The sequence below is a fragment of the Polyodon spathula genome, chromosome 19, assembly GCF_017654505.1.
Source record: "Polyodon spathula isolate WHYD16114869_AA chromosome 19, ASM1765450v1, whole genome shotgun sequence".
NCBI classification, from domain to species: Eukaryota; Metazoa; Chordata; class Actinopteri; order Acipenseriformes; family Polyodontidae; genus Polyodon; species Polyodon spathula.
Window position 1 is genome coordinate 31703719 of NC_054552.1, and position 22078 is coordinate 31725796.

Sequence of the window (22078 nt, forward strand, 5' to 3'; positions counted from 1 at the left end):
AGAAGCACTCCCTGCAGATTGTTTACTGGACTGTGTTTTGAATTCCTGTGCCACAGTGCTGGCTGTGCTGAACACAGGTCTCTCTCTCGCTCTCTCTTCTTGTCTGTGCAGCTCTGAAGAGCAGATCCTCCTCACTGGACTCAAGCCCTACACCAAGTATGAGCTGGCAGTCCAGTCCAATGCAGTGGGGGTGGACGGTCCCTTTAGCAAAGTGGTGGAGCAGTCCACTCTACCCGATAGTGAGTACACAACTGACCCTGAGTGTGTGAGTGAGATGTTAGCACAGGGAGCTGAATATGGAAATTACCACTGTGATTGAGTTCTGTTACCAGCCACGGGCATGATCTCTCTCCCCCTCTCTCTCTCTCTCTCTCTCTCTCTCTCCTGGTTTGCATGGTTACCCTGCATTCAGTAATATGTATTGCCTGCCAGCCTGTTGTTCTATTGGAAGTGAAAGTTATAAATCACTCTCCAATAGCTCTCCGGCATTAGTTATTGATCATTTGTAGGCACCGCAAAAAAAATAAATTGCATCCAATTTCATCAACTCTGGACCCAATTTTCGTTCTGTTGGATCAGTGGAAAGCCACCCCCCCCCTCTCTCTGTGTCTTCTGAAAGGAAATATAAATGTCAGTGTTATCTTTTTTTTTCTCATTTTGTTTGTTGCTTCAATTTTCAAACCTTTGGTATTGATGCCGATTTGGATTAAATGGTACCTGAGGTGATGCTATTGTGACGTATAATCCAATTTAATTTTGCACTAGTGCAAGTGATGCTGTATCTCATTCTTCTGCATTGTACGCTGATCTTTTTGTTGCTTCAGAGGATTAATTGTGAGCTGTATTTATGGGGGGGTAGCTGGGCTGCACTGGGTGCTGTGTACTCCTAGCACCCCTGCTGTGATTCCCGACCTGAGTTCAGGTACAGTGTTGAGCACAATAAATGAATTAATTCATTTATTTTTATTCCCTGTCATTTTGTTTTCTTGGCACAAGTAAATAAAGTAAGATATTTGCCCCATACTGGTGGTGAGGGAAGTTAGTGGCGCACAGAGCGAGATGAATGATGGCCCCTGTGGGTCTTCCATCTGTTTTGCCTTCAGATCTAATCTTCAGAGTATCTGAGCCTCTGATGTCTCTCTGGTGTCCAATTCTTCACACTTTAGCTGAGTGTTTTCAAGGCTTATCCAAAACGTTGGCGCGTCACGGTAGCGCTTTTATTACACGCACTGATTTCTTGCTTTCAACCCGATTGTCTTTGAGCCAGTGCAGTAATTGGTCACACAGGCACTGTACAGGCAGTGGGGCAGGTCCAGGGCACGGCTGGGATATGAAATATACAATAACGTTATCTTATTTATTTCTTGATCTCAATGATTCACACTCTGGGATTATTAGTATAGAGTATAACCCACCTTGTATTCATGTGGGGTTCTGGCTGCGGGGCACGTTCTGCCTTCATATTTTACTGCTACAGAGAATTGCAATTCATATTCGTCTGTAATGCACATCATGTTGCATTTACCTTCGGTGAGTGTTCAAATAATTATAAATCACATGCATAAACTGGCTCAAGGCAACAACGATGATGAGATTTCATTCAACCTACAGCTTTCTTCATGTGCTACCTTTTGAAGACACGCTGCAGTAATTTAATTGTGCTTTAACGTCATTATTTCTCATTAGTTTTGTGGGGTTTTTTGTAGCTACAAAGAAGCATTACATGAACATTTACCTTGTGCGTGCGTGTGTGTGTCTCTGAATGTGTGTCTGTGTTACAAGAGTGGGTGGATTGATGGGTGTAAAAAAGCAGTTGTCTTAATCAGTGCCTCCTCTTGATTATTGTGTGTTTTTAGGGCCGTCCTCTCCCCCCTCAGGGCTGCAGCTGAGCCCCTTGGGTCCCCACTCTGTGCTGGTGCGCTGGCAGCCCCCGCTGGAGCCCAATGGGCTTATTGTGGAGTATGTGGTCCTCTACAGCTCCAACAGCACCCAGCCAGACAGCATGTGGAGCTCGCTGTCCCGAGAGGGTGAGTCACAATGACGGAGGGGTCTTCTGTGCCTGTTGGGCCACATTCGTGAACATTGAACCGATTTCAAGAATGATAGTCTGTTTGACACTCATGAAACTGCTGGCTCGTTTAACAGCAGCATAGAACAGTTTCATGCTAGCTAGTGCAGAATGACAGCACAGTACAACTGCTGCGCGTTCTTAGGCTGTTGTCGGGATCGTGTTTTAAAACTATTCCCTGGCAGGCAAAAATATATCTTCAAAGATTCTTTGAAGATTCAGTTTGACCTTTTTTTCCTCTCTACCAGGGAACATCTTCAGTGCAGAGGTCAAGGGGCTGGAAAGCGGCACCAGGTATTTCTTCAAGATGGGTGCAAAGACGGTGATGGGAGCCGGGCCCTATTCACAGGTGAAGGAAGCACACGCCCTCCCGGAGAAACACTCCGAGCCTGGTAATGAAATCTGCGGCCGCTGTTCTCCGGACCTCAAAGACAGGTTGAGGGGATGTGGAGGTTTACTTGTGTTTAACATCGGCATCTGCAGGGCTTTTCAGCAAGACTTTCCACCCCGCTGGGAATTATGTGGCTCTTATTTATTTTATTTTTTTTGTGCATATTGTGCTACAAACGGGTTTATATTATGGGCACCGCTTGCAATTACTTTGCAAAGCAGATGAAGTGACAGCTACTGACAGCATGTACACAACTGAGGAGTTTTATCATTTAGAACATTTCTGTGTGTGTGTGTGGGGGGGGGGCATAGGGTTCCTTTATTTATTTAGTTATTTTTTACTGTCTTTTGGTTCACTGCCTCCCAGTCTTTCCAAGAACAGCTTGACAAACCCTGGCAAGTCCCACCAGAGTGTGATAAATCCTGGACCAGATTCCTCGGCGCACATGTTGTTAATTTAAAAACACTAATTTACTTGAGCAAATGGGTGTTTAATTACTAGCTTGTTCTTTGGAGAAAAGGAACTGTCAGTGTTTGGGAGGGCTGTACCCATGAGCCGAGGAGACTTGTTTACAGGGAAGTGGTGCATCCTCGCTCAGTGTTTTGCCAGACGCTTTTTTGATGGGGTTTAGTTAGATGCAGTAATTAAAGGAAGGATGAGTCCCTGTCTTCAGTGTTACTGCAGCCTAAAAGCAGATGCCTACGTTGGCATAGCTTTGCAGAGAATGGAGTCCATAGGTAAGATCCATAGGAAATACGAGTTTGAATGACTTCTGCAGTATGCTCCCTAAATATGTTTCCCTTTGTACAAGAGCTAGTTGCATTTCCACATTGAATTGTGACCTGCAGCAGGATGTCTGCCTGAGCTTTGTCACTGTGTCCACTGAGCGCTCTTTTCGCGGTTCCCTCAACTCCTGGTCTCCATTCAGGCTGGAGGAAGTAAGGGGCTGTTATGATTTCACATCCTGTTTGTATTCAGACAGCTGCAGAATTCTGTATGATTTCTACGTTACAGAGAAAGAGAAACAAAAAGTACAGATATTATGGTAAAATCACTGAATTTATTCACACTGCACACTTTTTAAGAGGGATGTAGTGAGCTTAAAACAACTGTGTCTGTGTGCTGACCCTGATCTTGACATGCTGTCGTCCCAGATATCCTGGATATCCACTCAGTGACTGGGATCATCGTGGGGGTCTGTCTGGGGCTGCTGTGCATTCTGCTGTGCATGTGGGTCAGCTTCCGCACCAGCAAACAGAGGTGAGTCCCGCCCTACACCAACAGCACCAGAGCTCAGCATCAGCTCATCAGGAAAAGCCCCATCACTTGATTTGCTCTCTGCTCTTAAAAGCGGACAACCATTAAGTTTTACTGCAGTTTGATTAAAAATCATGCAGTGGATTCACAGTGTTTCATTGTGTTTAATGAAGTGAATCATTTTGTCTGTCAATATGCGAGTGCCAGTGTGGGGTGTGGTGAACTGATTCAGTGTACAAAACCACTGTTAATCTGCACAGTAAAACAAGACTACGTTAAGTAAGAACTCAAAGAAATCTTAGCAGAATGTTCATGATCGGGTGACCACATAATGCTAAGACAGTCAACACTGGGGAGAGTTATTGATAGTTCCCATTGGGATGTATTTTAAAACCAGGTCCTGTGCAACTACTTTTCTATTCTTCATGGGAAATGTGTTTATATTGTTGGAAGCTGTAAAGAGAATGTGTTTTTCATGTGCTTCCTCATAAAGAGGAAACATGTAGTCCTTCATGTACGTTCAATTTGAAGAATCCATTTCCAGTAACCCAGTCGCTTCATATTGGAGGATGGATGCTTGCTATAGAGACTAATTCCTCTGAGAGAAAGACAACAGCATCTGGTGAGCTGGTTTGGCAGCTGCTCACAGCAAAGGTTAACTAGATTTATTTGTAAAGCTTTTTTCTATGTCTGTGTTGCGTTACACTATACATGTGCATTCAATTTAATCTAATTGCAAGAAAATTGCCTTTGGAGTTTAAATAGCAAATACTGCTATAAACCTGTGAGATACTGAGCTGCAAACATCCCATAGTGAATGAGCTGCCTTACAAGAGTTACATGGACTGTATAACACGCACTGCTTGTGTACCTGACTGAAACTAACTTGATACCTGGCGCCTTCTTTTAAAACATTGACCGAAAGTTAAATTTTTCTGCACAATCCAGATTGTTTTGCATGTTTTGCTGCAGGTGTAAAGTCAGAGACTAGTCACTCTGTGCGTGTTTACAAACTGGTTGGTTGATTGATGGTAATTGAATATTTACCCTCGTCTAGAGAGATTCCCCAGGGCCCAGACTTGCACAGCTCCACCAGTCCCCACTCTCTGTACCGCAAGGGCCGGCCTGCCCCCATCACCCAGCTGGAGTGTCACGACTGCCACGAGCTCGAGACGCTGATGTCACCGTGGCCGGAGGACACCTCCCTGCCACTGACCGGAATCACTGAGCTTACCGAGGAGCACAGCCTCATGGGAACCAGCCTGGCAGAAGACAGCCTCCACATCGAGCTCAAGGTACTGGTACTTGACACGCTCGCACTCGGACTCGGACTCACACGCTCACTCACTCACTCACAGACACGCACACGCTCACTCACAGACGTGTTCACACAGACAGATACACAGAAACACACGTTTGCATTCCTCTATTTGTGGGGACTTTTCATTGACACTATTTTAATTTACTGTTTCTAACTCCAGCCAGACAAAACTCCACACAGGGTGAAAGTCAACAACAAACTAACATGTTTTACCACACACACAACCCACCCAACCCACCCCTCATACTGGAGCCATGTGTCCACTTACTGTGCTTTAAAAACAAGGCCAGGCCCCAAGCAGACTCGGCGTGCATGTGATTGGTTGATAACTTGGTTGATTGATTGATTGATTTAATTGGTTTGTTTGTTGATTGATTCTTTGCATAGTGCAGCAGGTGTTCTAACCTGAGGGCTCTATTTTCACACTCCAAACCAAATGAGCGGCAGTCGGCCTGCCTGCTAACAGCTTTAATGAAACGTGTCGTTTTCAGGCCAGATGCCAACACAGATTGATGCATCTGGCCTTTTATACTCTGAATCTACCTGTGCTTAGTGACATTTCCATGTGGGATCAGCTATCCAGGCTCACTTTTACTTGAGCTCTTCTTGAAGAAAGCGATGACCGCTAACCTTGCACTCCGCTGCTCTGCTTTGATGCAGCTGCCGTTTCAAGTGTGAAAAAGCAGGGCCAGCAAAACCCATTGACAGCTGTGAAGGAGGTGCAGCACTGTAGAAACTGGGTTTGCATTGCCTAGGGGGAAAAAATCAATAAGAAAAATTAAGCTGCCAAACTTTCATTTCTTACCAGTGCACACCAATCCCACAATAATGACCTGCTGCCCAAAATTGCTGTTGATTATATGCAATTGATAGATTGGCTAATTTCCAAATGTCATTACTGGTAATTGATTAATATTGGTTTATTGATAGCAATTGCTTGGTTAATTAATTAGAAGACACACATTGAGTGATCCGTGAATGAGCAGCTGGAAGCTATAAGAATATGACAAGGAGGTGTGTGCGTGTGTGTGTGCGCGCGCATGCGCCTACCACTAGATAGCTAATTAACTGGTATCTCTTTAATTTACACCTTGCAGTGAACAAGAGGTGTAATCCGCTCTGCATAAATTGTTTCAATCATTTGTTTTCATTAGCAGAGCCTGTGTTATTCTGAAGGTATGGTTTAAGAAAGCGAATGTGTTTATATATTAACTCTAGTGTCTGTATGGATAGGAATACTTTTTCTTTCATAGCTCATTTGATGTTTATTTTTCTCCGGAGAATTTACTGTGACATGCTGCAAATTAACAGGCATGAAAGTAAGACTCCCATTGTACAGCAGATTGATCCATTCCTGTTTTTTTTTATAAATTTAAGCCCCCACCTGAGCTTGTTGCCTATACACACTGGCTAATCTTAAAGTATTAAAACCTGGAGTGGGTAGAACTGCTATGCAATAGGAGTCTTATTTCCATCCCTGTAATTTATACTTTTAATTTCCAGCTAATTCAAATTGAAAGAATATGGGTGTCTGCGCTGATTGTTTTCCAATTAATTGAACCCACTATCTTCACACTGTCCTCAGCCTGCATGGAATGGGTCGGTTAGTCGCAACTGGGCCAATAACATAACCAGCTACCGCGACGCCATCACAGAGGGATCTCCGGCGGTGACAAACGGGGCAGTGGGTCCCCCGAGCGAGCCGGCCATGGAGAGGCTGCTTCAGACAGCGGCTTCAGAGTCCAGCAAGGTGAGGGAGAGCCTGCAGCCAGCCCTGAATCCACTGCCCTGCATTAACCATTCAACACACCAGCAGCAATCCCTTCCACTGGCAGCCAGAGCCCCTGTCAGTGCTGACCGCCTCTTACTTAATAGCAGGATTGTGACCTGGCAGGCTACTTTTTTTTTTTTTTTCTATATTGGAGCATTCTTAGTCTAGAAAGAAAAGGCATTAGCCAGGTGAAGACGAATTGCGTGCTCACTGGAGGCGCGGAGTCTTCAGTGTGACCTAATTGAAGTGTTTTTTTAAATGATCGCGGGGATCGATTTAACTCTGGTTCAGGTCAGTGGATGTGCTAATGAAGTAGAACTAGGGCACTGCAGTCTGAAAATGAGGAGCAGCTAGGGTATGTTGGCATTTCTGTTTCAAAGCATGACAGTGGTGTAAAATGGATGGGTTTTGCCAGAGAACTGATGGCTATAGATTTTAGCAACTAAAAAAGAAGCTTACTTATAAAATTTAGAAAAGTGTGTCAATGAGAATTTATAGCCACTGTCTTTTCATGTTATAAAATTATTAATTAGTACTTCACATTACATTTAATTAATATGATTAATAGAGCGTTTAAACCTGGTGATATTTGTCAATCTCCTTGATATAACAAAGCAAAGACTTCTCAGTGAAGTGTGGGGGACAAGATCAATCAAGAAAAAGCCAGCTGGCAGTTTACTTGTTTACTGCTTTACTTTTAAAAGTGATTTTAACAATCCCTACCCTGACGCTTCTCTGCATTGTGTGGGGGGGGGGGGGGGGGGGGGGTACTTGGAGAAAAGGAATGGACAGTTTTAGCCATTGTTTAAATGAGGTGTCACGGAGATGAATGCCTCTGTTTTGATGTTCACTGTCCTGTTAATATTCTTTCAGCCCACGTTCTCAGGCTTGCTTTGTGGATTGTGTGTTAGGTGAACACGCTATGACAGCACTGTGTTTTTAAAAGCTGATTGGAATTTGACAAGCACTGTGTGTACAGCAGCAACCCCCACTGAAAAAGAGGTGTTAGAATGAGTGAATTTGAATGAGCTGCTAGTAACAGATTTAAACAAATAAAATGACTAGTAAATGAATTGTACCAATCTGATTTAGCATCACGATTCAAATGTAGTAATGCTGATGCAACAAAACATTCCACTGCAACACCAGTGTAACCCTGTAAGCTTTTTTTCAAACGGTTTCTTCTTAAAATACATTTGAGAGCGACTCGAGTATCGCAAGAAAACTGACAATTTGGATGAGCAGATCCAACCTATCAGTACATTTTAAACCCTGTTTTGTGTACCTCATTGCAAACATAAGAGAGTTAGCATCATTTATTTTGTGGGACACACGATCCTTATACATTTTTAAAGGGTTAAAGAAATAATTGCTCGTCAGCTTTTGTAACCTGACAGAAAATACATTTTGTTTTTGCTATTCGCGAGTCAAATTAAAAAATGTAGCCTTCAAATCTCAAGGTGTCAAATCTGTGTTTTTAGCAAAGGTCCTTAGACACATCCTTGTGGCAGAAAATGTACCGTCTTTGTCAAAACCAGTTTTTTTTTTTTCTTTAAAGGAAACCAATTTTAGAAACATCAATCCGTCTATTTCCTCCCAATACGTTAGGTGTTGTACTGCATGGTGGTGTGAATTAGTTCCTCTTTTGGCGAGAGTGCTGGTAAAGGGAGGGTATGGGAACAGAACAAAGGTGAAGCAAAGTCTGTTATTTATTATACAAGCCAGAGGACTTTGATGTTTAATAAGCTCCTCCAGCCCTCGCCCTCTCAGACACGACATGTGACCTCCTCAGTCACAAACTGCACAGCCCACTTGGGACTAAACTGAGTGGATGGGCTCTAGTTTTGTCCCTGCCCTCAAGGGTTAATAAAATTCTACCCCCGACCTTCTAGCAAAGCTCTTCTAAAGCAATTTGTGAGCAACCAGCTCAGGAGTGTTGATGTCAGTCAGAAAGAAGGGCAAAACCGCTGCTTGGAGGTCATCAGTCACCTCTCTCCCGTTTTAATACCCTCAACAGTTCTGTACCGCTTCAGGCCAGAATCAGTTCTATGATGTTTCTGAATTCAGTAACATTTCTGAGAAGAGGGCAGTATCAAATTATCTGTAGATTGGATTTTGTGCTAAATCAATACAGTAAAGGTGGGGAAAAGGTTGTGATATTAAGAATGATCAGCCTTTTAACAGTGTGTGTGTGTGTGTGTGTGTGTGTGTGTGTGTGTGTGTGTGTGTGTGTGTGTGTGTTCTGTTGTTTTTATGCACTCTCTTTTCAAGTTTCTGCTTGGGGTGAGCAGGTAGCTGGTGAGTTTGATCTTCCAAAGGTCAAGGGATGCAGGGCTTGGGTCAGTTTGGGGGTGTTTAATCCTCCTGTGACGTGACCTTGTCCATACATTCCTGATAGGTAGCAGCATACAGCCCTAAAGGTCACTCTGCCTGTAAGAGTCATTATTCCCAGGTGAATCATGCAATCATGTTGCAGGGAATTGAGAATGGCCCACGGTTACTGTAGACTAAGGGAGGTCACAGCTGTGCTGTGCTGTCCTGTCCTGTCTGAGACCGTTGATGGATCGATGGATGCATTTCACTGGCCCAGTACAGTGCTTTATAGAATCTGCTCCAGTTCAATGCTGAGTGTAGTTATATCACTGTGTAGGTTGGTTATAGACTCCCATGTGTATCTTCAGATTGGTATTTCACAGATATATTGACCTTTTATTAAAATCCACAAATTAAAAATATTCATCCGTTTTCCTGTTGTTGCGTCACTGCCAACAGTTACTGGTCGATTTGCTTGGATTGTGTGTGTTCTATGGCTAGTGTTTTAATTAATTATGAATTCTTTAAAGTACTGTGCGCTGTGCACGAATAAGCAGGCCATTCCCATCACGTGTCTGTTTTTACAATAGAATGCTTTCAGGCCGTAAATGCATGAACGTGTTGCATTGTAGTAATAATAATACACAGTATGTGTAATGTAACCAAAGTACTGTATAAAACAGTGTTAAAATGTATATATATATATATATATATATATATATATATATATATATATATATATATATATGACAGACACACACACACACACACAGTACCAGTCAAAAGTTTGAGTACACTTGCTGGAAACTAGTTTTTTTTCATACTTGACAATGTTTTATGTCGTATACGTTTCTGTAAATACTTGAAAAGGAAAACATTACAATATACAAAACATAAGGAGTATCAAAGCAATGTTCATGAAAATTGAAAATTGTCTCTAAATCTTGGATTCCTAAATAGCCACCCTTACCTTAATAACAGCCTCACAAACACGAGGCATTCGGTTAACAAGTTTCAGCAGGAAATCACCAAACATGTCTTCCCAGCTCTTCGGCAGCAATTCCCAGAGATGTAGGGCACTTGTGGGTAGCTTTGCTTTGACTCTTCTGTCCAGTTCGTCCCATACAAGTTCTATGGGATTGAGGTCTGGAGACTGGGCAGGCCAGGTCATTAGATTGAGTTGTCCTTCACTTCCTTCCTTGCCAGATAGTTATTACACAACTTTGAGGTGTGTTTCGGGTCATTATCTTGCTGAAGAATGAAGGACTGCCCAACTAGCCGTAATCCTGATGGAATGGCATGCCTCTGAAGTATGCTATGACAGCCATGCTGGTTGAGCTTGCCATGGACTTGGTAAAAATCACCAACTCTGTCACCAGCAAAGCAACCCCAGACCATGACACTGCCTCCTCCATGCATGACAGTGGGAACCACACATGCAGAACTCATGCGCTCACCCTCTCTGCGTCTTACAAATACTCGGCGGTTGGACCCGTATATTTCAAATTTTGACTCATCAGTCCATAGACCGACTTCCGCTCCTCAAACGTCTAGTTTCTGTGTTTTTTGTCCCAGGCAAGTCTCTTCCTCTTATTCTGCACTCTTAACAATGGTTTCTTTGCAGCAATTCTTCCAGTTAGGCCAGCTTCACACAATCTCCTCTGAACAATTGATGTTGAAACATCTGTACTTCTAGTAGCATTTAGCTGAGCTTGTTATTCAAGGGCAGGTAATGGCCGGTTTCGCAGACTTGTGACTCGATTGAACTTGTTCTCTGTTTCTGAGGTCACCCTTGGCCTGCCTGACCTTGTTTGGTCCTCATGAGTGCCATTTTCTTCAAATCGTTTGATGGTCTTAGCCACAGCAGTTACAGACACTTGCAAAGTTCTTGCGATTTGCCTTAAAGATTGACCTTCATTTTTCTTTGCTTAACTGAGAGTATTTTGCCATTTTCTGCTCCCTTACAATCAGGAATGACAAACATGTACATATGCTATCTATATTTATAGTAATCATGGACCCTCACCTGTTAACAATAATTGGTGACAAAAGGTTAATTAGGTAACATGCTAGTTAACTCAGAGAACATCTAACAAAGACACTTTTATACTTGGGCTTCAGACTGAAATCTCCTTGCTTTGGGTGACCATTTCATTGAAATTGACAAGATTTACATTTTCATTTAAAAATTTAAATTATGATTATCAGCTCATATAAGTACATGTATCATAATGAAATGTTAAGTGTTTATAGACAAGTTTATGCAGAGAAAAGCATAGATAATCATGAAAAACCTGGTTTCAAGCAGGTGTACTCAAACTTTTGACTGGTAGTGTGTGTGTGTGTGTGTAAAATCTGTTTTTGTTTTTGAACAGAGTGAAGTGAAGAATAAAGCCACACCATTGGTGAGCACCCATCAGATGGAAGCGCTGGTCATTGTCCATTCAGAACTGTCAGAGTCTGACAGGAACGGGGCGGGCCCCGTGCAGTACACACAGGGGGATGATGGGGAAGCCATGGAGGAAGAGGATAGCGACGTCCTATTGACCAATCAGAACATTGCCGACAGCAACGAGGCAGGCAGAGAGAGGGGCAGCCCTGTCCTGCTGAACCACAATGGGAAGAAGGCAGGAAAGCCGGAGTTGGGCGATTCTCACGGCCTTCCCAACGGCTTCCACATCGCTGAGGACCACAACCAGTCACTGGAGAACGGAGACTCTCTTCAGCATGACAACAGGAACTGTCAGCCAGCAAAGTGCCAGCCTTTCCCCACAGGCCCACAGGAGCACCCCCAGCAGTTTGCTAGCTCTGGTATCATAAACTCTACCTCAACAACCGACAACTACTTGTGTCCGTAACCACTGAATGGGCAACAAAGTCACTTTGGTCATGGGAGAGCAGTAAGGCATGTGTCATGTTTTGTTCTATAACGTCGTGACACCCACACAACCAGCAACATTTTTCAGTTGATTGGAGCAGCATGCATTTTCAGTTGTGATTGCAGTCTGCATACAACACAAAGGCTTTGGATGTGGAACAAAGAGGCAAAACTATGATGCATTACAATTTTTGTCCATCGTGAACAAACCTCCCAATACGATGGGATATAGAAACTTAGCCCTTTTTACAACCCACAGACAATTTGGTTTTATTATAAGGTTTGTTTTAACCAAAACCTGAAGAGAACATAAGGTTTACCTGTACACTAACAGCAGCCTAGGTAGAAATTAATGTATATGTTATTTGATAACATAGGAAAATTGATGCTCTTAATATTACACAGATATATTCAATATTATCACCCAAGCTATTATTAATGCTTTATTTATTTATTTGAAAAGCACATATCTCCAATGCTAGTATTTCCTTCATTTTATAATCTCCCTTAAATATTATTACCTGTATCCTGTAACATCACTGAAGCCTGTCTTTAATTCACAGGAACGAGACCATCGCCAGTAACTGCTTCTCACACTTGAAGGAATTCGCTAACAGGGAGAAACTTTACGGGGTATACCCATACAGTAGAGTACCTTTTGAATCTAAACAAAGATTCCAGTCTTCCTAAAGTCTGAACTCCACATTGAATATCTGCAGTGACATGCTGTTTAGCGCGCCCATGGTCACAGTGAGTTCAGTTGTCTCTGTGTACACAACCACAAAAACTCACACAAGTGGCTGAAGCAGCAGCCTTTAATTGCCCTCTATGAGTGCCTCTTACAACTTTCACTACAGCAGAACCTCTTCCAAGATGTGGTTGAGGAACGGAGCCTGGACTTTGCATTGGGTTCTCATGCCTAGTATTTTAGGTACAGCGTCAGTGTATTTGTTTTTCTGGGATTGCTTTCTGTTTCGTTTTCCAAGGTGAAGTAATATGTGTGTTTTTAGAGTAACATTTTAATAGTCTCCTCCATGTTTTTCCTCCCAGACAACAGAACTACCTCATGTCTGTTAAGAATAGTTTTACTCCCTTTTTTTTTTATTTTATTGCAGTTCGATACAGTTTTTAAACGGTGCACTGCCTTTCTTCTGAGACGACCTTTGCATTGGTTGTTAAATGCCTTTTTCTCCCATTTTATGTACCTTTTGACTTCTTTCTTCCTTTCACGCCTGCTGTATCCCAGATAAATGGCCCTCAAATGAGCAGTAACACCGTTAAAAGGAGCAGGATACAGATTTGGAGTTAGACTTACAAAGAGAACGGCCCCTAATTTCTGCCTGTGATCTCCTGACAGGCTCATAAATAATGCCTGGATAGTGAAGGACGGAAAAACGGTGGGCTTATCCCACAAGGACCCCACCAATATTATTAACAAGGGGCTTTTTCTTTTGAATTGCTTGGATGATCTCTGCCTTTTTTTTCGTGGCAATAAAAGGATTGCTTTGTAGTGACCCAGATGGCACTTGCATTGATCTGTTAGGTGGAAACTGTCTATGTGTTCTTTGGTGCCAAACTTGAATTTTCAATTGAAGTGAACAATTTTTAGAGGTGCCAACCCAAACCTGCGGGACTCCCTGCTGCCTTTTTTGTTAGCGCACATTACAGTATCGGGGATTCAGGGTTCTCCCCAGGCCTCTTCAGCCAGGCGGAATCTCAAAGGATCATGGGGTAAATGGAGCAGTGTAGCCTGTGTACGAATCGGGATGGATTGTTATTCATTATTCAGTTTCTCACATGTGTGCGTGCATGTGCGTATTGTGCTGCTGTGGAGAGCAAATTACCATTTGACCTTTTTTTTAATTCTTTCCCGAATTCTAATGAATTATTTATAGGAATATGCAAATAAATTGTTACATATTAGCCGCATGTAATGATGATCCATAACTTTAACAAAAAACTAAAATTCTGAGGTAGAAAAAAAAAAAAAAAACATTAAGTTTCAGCTGATTCCTTTGTTAATGCTAGGTGTCTGTTTCTTCTTGTGCTGTGCAGATACAGGGATACTGCTGTTAATTCAGCTATGAATTCTGCTTGTCATTAATCTCTACAGCATCATTCTGCGTCAGCCACAACACTAGTCAAGTTTCATAGAAAATTACCTCAGAATCTGTCACAAAACTAGGGTTTGAATTATGTCAGGCTAACGACAAAAGGCAAACTAGCACTTGTCCATATACACTAGCAGTGTTACTGCTATGCACAGGAACTAGGGTTTCTGAACATGGCTATCTTGCAATGTTCACTTATGCTCTAAACAAGCAAAAAAAAAAAAAAAAAAGTTGCAGTTGAATTGAGGTTAAAATAATCCTGATGCTGAAAGTAGAAGAAATGAAGGTACTGCATCAGGTCAAGTAGTTGCAAGTTTGTATGCATATTGAACTTCATTTTTGCAATATGAGTATTTGATTTGTAACATAATTACAGATCGCAGTATGCAACAGGATTGAGAATTACCCAATACACGTATGGGTATTTTGGAGGGATGCTGTTATTTTTTTATATTCACTGGAACAGATACAGCCTTAAACACTGTACTGCTAGTCTGCAGCAATGAAAGCCTGATCTAATTTAAATATTTAAATACCAGGCATGGAATAAATGTGATAACAAGCCTATCTATCTGTCTATCCTGCCCTGCTCAAGGGTTTAAGAGCTGGACAGCCCAGTCAATGGCTGCAAATACCTACTGACCTACAATTGAACAGTGTTTATCAGCAAACAATACAACTGTGCCACTCAGTGCCATGGAGACGTGCTTATCTAACAATGTTTGCTATCTGAGCCTGCACAGAATGAAGAATGAACCTCTTTATGGATATGATCCACTGTGTGTGTGTGTGTGTGTGTGTGTGTGTGTGCGCGTGCGTTACAGAACAACTGTCTGCAGATTGTGGATTATGTAATCTTACGCGCGATACCACACCCCATCTGCCTTTTCAGAATTGAACAGCAAATATGCATTTATTGTTTTCTTCAGGTATGCAGCATTCTGTATTTTGATATTCCAAGTAGGATACCTTGTTTCTCGATAGGTTTTCTTACTGTTTTAACAATTTGTATTGTTCATTTTATTGAGTAACACTGGACATTTAAATACCTTTTCTAAAACTGAAATCTCACCAGGGTTTCCTGTAGGGAACAAACTGTTGTAAAGAAAACAAAAAAAACAGTATGAAGAAGCTTGACTGCTGCAGTAGAAATGATAATGCACAGCCAGTGTTTAATGTACATGACTAAGGTCCTGGGGTTACACCTTGTATAATGTGCACCTCTTGTACACTACCTGTATAGAACACTATATACAACACTATAACCAAATATACTGGACAGCTTGTATGTACCACACAACCTGCATTGAATGTGCACAGATTCTCCTAAAATGAGTAAAAGGGGGTGCTTTATATTGTTGAAAATTATGTCACGTCATTACCTCTGTATAAAATGCAAGTAGCATAGAAAACTGGTTCTTTAACTTCAATTGCAGCTATGCTGGAAAGATTGGGAATGAAAACGCTTACCCATAATACTAAATTCTGTGGCTGAACATTACAGTGTTTACCTCCAGCATCAATGGAGGCGATTGAGAAGTGCGTTTCTGACAAACGGTTATAGTGGGGAAAAAATTGTGTATTTTGACTTTTAAAATCCAGTATCGTAATTATGCTAAAACAAAATGAACTGTATAAAAAAAAAAACCCTAACCCTTGTAGTGCATTTTGGTCAGTTGATGTCTTTTTTTTGTATTGTTGGCTCTAAATTACACCTCCATATAAAGGCAGTACTGTGTGTAGCTCTGGCTGAGTCATCTGATCAGGAGCTCGCTGGTTCCAATCCAGGTTATACAGAGTTTCCAATATTGGCTGGGGGCCCTTCAGTGACCCCTACTGGTCAGACTTGCCCTGCAGAGCCTCCAGCGTTCGGTAGCTTGCTAACAGCTGTTGCGCTGGTTGTTTGGGTGGGTGGAAAGAGGTCACTGGTGGGCATTTCAAATTGGGTACAGAAACGGAGGGGGGATTGATCGTACACAGCTGCTCGTTCTCATTGTCTGTAATTGTCCTCCGCCGGCACTGTATTTGAGAGCTTGTTTGTTTGCCTGCCGAAGACCCGAAGCCTGAGATCAAACTCTCTGTTCAGTGGAGCTGATCATACCTCTGCCTGATAATTAAACCTCCTGCATTTGAAAAGCTGCTTCTGAATGTAGATGTGTATTTTTACCTTCAAATATCCGGTCCCCCCAGAGGAGTGAGTTCTATTCAGACGGGCGATTTGATGTTTTCAAAAGAATTCTGTTATTTCAAGTGTTCAAGTACGGTCTGTTTATGGGTGTGTGTATTTCATGGCACTGGATTTTTACAGTGTTCAAGTACGGTCTGTTTATGGGTGTGTGTATTTCATGGCACTGGATTTTTACAGTGTTCAAGTACGGTCTGTTTATGGGTGTGTGTATTTCATGGCACTGGATTTTTACTGTGTTTTGCAGATTATAACCGAAACCTCTTAGTACTGTAGATGCGCTTTTGAGTTGTCCCAGACTCTGGATTTTAAGTACTTCCAGTTTTTATTTTATTTAATATTCTGTATATTTCAAAAGCTGCTGTATTTGTGTATTTCCATGACTAATACAGTTACCATGTACTTTCTGCAGTGTGTGTTGCTCAGCGGAACCTCAAACATAACATGGTTTCTAAGGTTTTATAAACTTCTCAATTAAAGGTGGACGAATGTGAACTTCTTGTGTAATTTGTTAAAGTGAAACATGTGGATTGTTTTTCATTACTGGCCCCCTGTTCTTGCAGTCTGTTATTGCTTCATTTTAAGTACATTTTATGTTATGGTGTGCTCTACAGGAAATGACGTCATGCTTAGCCCTGCTACTCTTCATGTACAGAAAAGGAAATGTTACAAGATGAATGAATTGCTTCCTATTTTGAATCTTGTGTGCCACTGCTCCTTTTAACAATGTAACTGTCAAGCTGTGAAATGCATATACACATTGGGTACTGTGTGCAGCCCCTGGGTTACTGTAAATAAACATTGTAATAAAGATTCATGAGATAGTCCTGCACATGCGATGGACCGGCATGCTTTGATGCCTCTACTTTCTTGCTAAATTGTATTTCTACCTCTTTTATATACATACAGGAGTTTGTGTTCACTTTGACTGCTGGGTTGTAAGAATGTGTTGGATATATCTAATGTGTATTGTGTTGTTATGTTGTACATTTCTCTTTACACAGTTCAAATTGAGAATGTGGACTCTGACGAGAAGTCTTTATCATTGTGTTCAGGTGGAGAAAAATAATGAAGTAACAAAATCAAGGATGTAACAGACGGACAGACACTTTACTGTAAAAGTCTACTTCAGTGAGAGCCAGAACAAGCCTGTTGAGATGAGCATCATTGGAATTTCATAAGAAATGGTGTTTTTAGTTCTAATATGTCATTACAGGTGTTGCCATTTTCTGGAGCGCCAATGGTTTGGATTCAATTACCACGTCATCAGATTGTATTGAAACTATTCCGGCTTTAGCTGCGAGTATTCGTTCTGCATTGTATGTTACTTATGCTAAAGGCGTATGGTGAGTTATGACTTAATAGGCTGAGGTTGTGGAAGGATGGCGTCTATTCAATTGATCTACATGGGGCAGACCTCCCTAGCATAGGAACCAGTTAGAATATGATAATGTCATTAGTGTACCAAGATTAGTAAAACTACTGTCTTAAACTGTGCATACTGTGACTCTTTGAGGTATATTTTGGTTTCGGAGGTAGCTGTATTACATTTTTGAATGGCAGTGATGTTAAGAGCCCCTGAGCTATGGTTTAGATGAGTAGAGGCTAGAACAAAGGTGACAGTCTGTGAATAAACTGCTTAGTTAAGAACAAGACCAAAGGTCCTGTGCATAGACTGAGAAAGTGAAGCTCCACATTTCCACGAAAACACAAAGGCTGAAAGCGACCGAATGGCATGCAAAGTCAGGGGACTCAACACAAGAAGCTTTGTGTCAGTATACAGCTGAGGGGTCCGCTTTGTTGGCAGCGCCCTGTCGATATCGGAACAGGCGGTCTGCAGCAGTCACGTGCTCAGATCCACAGACTTTCCTCTTGTTCTTACTAAAAAGACACAGGTTTCATTAATACAAACAGATGGACAGCCCTCACCTCTCCTGCACCGTCACTGTGGTGCTCTGTATCAGCACAGTCTGCATGACGGGGAAAGAGATTTGAGGAGTGCAGATGCAATATCCTGGTAATTTTAGTAGCAAGGGGTGAAGGTTTGGACAGTCCATTCTGATCATGGGATCGCTTCCTAGGGTGTCTTATCAAAACTAAAATCATGAGGTTACAGTCTGTTATTCATGCTGGTATTCTTGTGACACCATAGTTAAGATGTCCAGCAGGGGTGTTTGTATTTTAGAGTTTTAACTTTAAAATGCAATATAGATGTTTGCTTTGTGTTAATACACTAGGAAGTACAGTGTAAGGTTATTTAATAATCAAAATGTATTTGAGGTCTGTTTTCATTTACACGTGTTTGTGCATATGCATTCTTTAATATTGTAAGGCATTTATTTTAAACTGCTTAAATCTAACCGGTCCATTGATTATAGAGCAGACGGGGCCTGTGTGTGTGTGTGTGTGTGTGTTGCTGTGCAAGGCCCAGCTCGATTTGAAAATGCTGCAAGTGTTGCATTTCCTTGTTTTGATCGATCCCAGCTCAGAAGATGAAGGGCTGTCACTCTGCTCTGCAATGAATCCTGAGCAGCTCCAGCAGCAGGTCACTCCTCAGCACTCTCATTCAGGTCTGATTTTCAATAGGTGCCGCAGGGAAGACAAACAATAGCCTCAGATTGCAGTGATCAAGGCGTATGCATGTCGCTGGAGCAGTCTATGTGTTGGCTATTCTTAACCTCATCCACTACCTGCTCGCCTCTAATATTCAAGCATCAAAAAAGGTGAAAACGGATCCAGGATAAAACCCGGGAAGGTCTCTTTTGATATCTAAACAGATTATGTTCAGAGAATACACTGGAGACCCTATATTTAGCTGGTCCCTTTGACTAGGATTCGAAAGCAATGAAAGGTAAAAGATGCAGCCACTTTAGGCGAATGTGAGTTAGTTGCTGTCTGCTAGACACGAACATGTCACCACTTAATCCTTGATGCCTTTTGTAATCATGTTTTTATGTTTACAAATTGATCTCTATGTACACAGGTCACATGTACTTCTCCCAGCTCCCAGTTGATGGCAGCACAAAGCATCACAGCTCCTGTGGATTCGACACAATGTGAGGGGGCTCCTCAAGTGCTAAAAGGATACTGTTGGTTCATTGAAGTGATTATGATTATATTCCCAGATACAGCGGCATCTTCTACAGCTAGTTCCCCAGACCATGATTTGCATTTTTGCACTAGATTTACGTTTCTTAAGGTAAATTTAGGTAATCCAAGGTGAGAGCTAACGGTGGTCTGTAAAACCAGCAGGTAATTCTGTGGCGGTGTAGCTACTCCAAGGAACATGAAGATTTCCCAGAATCCAGCTGTCACAACAAAATGGGCATTGCTTGCGCATCGCAGTTATATCCACAGCAAAACAGATGAGGAATTAGTTGTTACAAATGCCAGTGAAATCCTCAGGTCTCAATTGTAAAGGTGTCAGAGAAACATGAAGTCAAGGGTGTTGTGTTCCAGGGAACCGCAGCCAGCATTCACTGGGAGAGGTGTGTTGCTGGTATATTGAAACATAGTCTCATGTTACTCCTTCGTTTCCCCAATCCCTGACCACTTTGCATAGAAGCATGCATTGTGATCTGCATTGACCAAGACCGAGCCCAGTGGAGCTTGGTGTCCATGCACTCGCTGAAGCATTGGTCTGCTTGATTTGATCACGCTCTACCCGGCTGGGATAAGCCACAGCTGGTTTATCTACTCCCTGTTTTTACAGCAATAGCAAATGATTCTGGATTTCAACAGCCACCTGTTTTGAGGATAATCCTGGAGTAACCATGGATGGGTGGTTGATGTGTTCCAGAGTGAGGCCCATGGCTTATCCAGGCAGAGTAGAGGTTGATTAAATCAGCCACTTTTTACAAGTCATATTTAAATTGTTCCTCATCTTATACTTCTTTGACACCCCTCTACTGTCTGAATTCAAAGCACAAAAATCTCTTCTATTCTGGCACATGCGGTACTGCTCCATTTCCCAGAAAGAGTTAGAAATAACTTCTCATCATGTTAGAAGTGAAAACTCATTTCTGATAAGTGGTTCTTTGCAAATGTTCTGCACAAGTTGTAGAATGTTTTAGTTATTCCCTGTGATTTAAGATTCCAACCATTTTAAGGGGTGTGGTGAAACAGTTTGTTTAAAGAGCTGGCTAATTCTGCAAGTGAAGTGGTCTGGTTTTAGAACAGTAAAATTCTAATCCAAACTTGCAGAGATGATGATATGCTTTTGATGGTTCTGCTGGGATGATACAGTATAGGTGTGGAGATGATGGTGACTGATGGTTCTGCTCTGATGATACAGTGTAGGTGTGGAGATGATGATGATGATGACTGATGGTTCTGCTGGGATGATGATGACTGATGGTTTTGCTCTGATGATACAGTATAGGTGTGGAGATGATGGTGATGACTGGTTCTGCTCTGATGATACAGTGTAGGTGTGGAGATGATGATGATGACTGATGGTTCTGCTCTGATGATACAGTGTAGGTGTGGAGATGATGATGATGACTGATGGTTCTGCTCTGATGATACAGTAGGTGTGGAGATGATGATGACTGATGGTTCTGCTCTGATGATACAGTGTAGGTGTGGATGATGATGATGATGACTGATGGTTCTGCTGAGGATGATACAGTGTAGGTGTGGTATAGGTGTGATGATGATGATGACTGATGGTTCTGCTCTGATGATACAGTGTAGGTGTGGAGATGATGATGATGACTGATGGTTCTGCTCTGATGATACAGTGTAGGTGTGGAGATGATGATGATGATGACTGATGGTTCTGCTCTGATGATACAGTATAGGTGTGGAGATGATGATGATGATGATGACTGATGGTTCTGCTCTGATGATACAGTGTAGGTGTGGATGATGATGATGATGACTGATGGTTCTGCTCTGATGATACAGTGTAGGTGTGGAGATGATGATGATGATGACTGATGGTTCTGCTCGGATGATACAGTGTAGGTGTGGAGATGATGATGATGATGACTGATGGTTCTGCTCTGATGATACAGTGTAGGTGTGGAGATGATGATGATGATGATGACTGATGGTTCTGCTCTGATGATACAGTATAGGTGTGGAGATGATGATGATGATGACTGATGGTTCTGCTCTGATGATACAGTGTAGGTGTGGAGATGATGATGATGACTGATGGTTCTGCTCTGATGATACAGTATAGGTGTGGAGATGATGATGATGATGACTGATGGTTCTGCTCTGATGATACAGTATAGGTGTGGATGATGATGATGACTGATGGTTCTGCTTTGATGATGTAGGTGTGGTGATAATGATGAATTTTGAAAAAAAACCCCCTGACATGTGGTGATGATGATGATGACTGATGGTTCTGCTCTGATGATACAGTATAGGTGTGGAGATGATGATGATGACTGATGGTTCTGCTCTGATGATACAGTATAGGTGTGGAGATGATGATGACTGATGGTTCTGCTCTGATGATACAGTGTAGGTGTGGAGATGATGATGATGATGACTGATGGTTCTGGTCTGATGATACAGTATAGGTGTGGAGATGATGACTGATGGTTCTGCTCTGATGATACAGTATAGGTGTGGAGATGATGATGACTGATGGTTCTGGTCTGATGATACAGTATAGGTGTGGAGAGGATGATGACTGATGGTTCTGCTCTGATGATACAGAGTAGGCATTGTTTTGAACATTGATGTAAATCTATTGTTTACTGTTTCTGGGAGCAGAAATTCTATATGATAAAAACAAGTGATTAAAATTGGACAGAGAGGAGGAG

General features: G+C 42.0%; 1 protein-coding gene across 3 annotated transcripts in view; it reads left to right on the plus strand.

The window, feature by feature from the left end:
- The window catches only part of LOC121294695 (immunoglobulin superfamily DCC subclass member 4-like), a 49983-nt gene extending 36679 nt beyond the window's left edge, over window positions 1-13304 (plus strand). The window contains exons 14-21 of one of the 3 annotated variants that reach the window (XR_005946814.1): window positions 112-239; window positions 1857-2027; window positions 2317-2460; window positions 3614-3719; window positions 4774-5011; window positions 6623-6787; window positions 11497-12279; window positions 12563-13304. Coding sequence is in view for 2 of the 3 variants with exons in the window: in XM_041218694.1 (XP_041074628.1) it covers window positions 112-239; window positions 1857-2027; window positions 2317-2460; window positions 3614-3719; window positions 4774-5011; window positions 6623-6787; window positions 11497-11979 (1435 nt within the window). In the remaining variant the exon portion in view is untranslated. Of the gene's footprint in view, window positions 1-111; window positions 240-1856; window positions 2028-2316; window positions 2461-3613; window positions 3720-4773; window positions 5012-6622; window positions 6788-11496 lie in introns of all 3 variants that reach the window. The other 2 variants (XM_041218694.1, XM_041218695.1) reach the window with 2 other exon arrangements.
- The last annotated feature ends 8774 nt before the right edge of the window (window positions 13305-22078 follow it).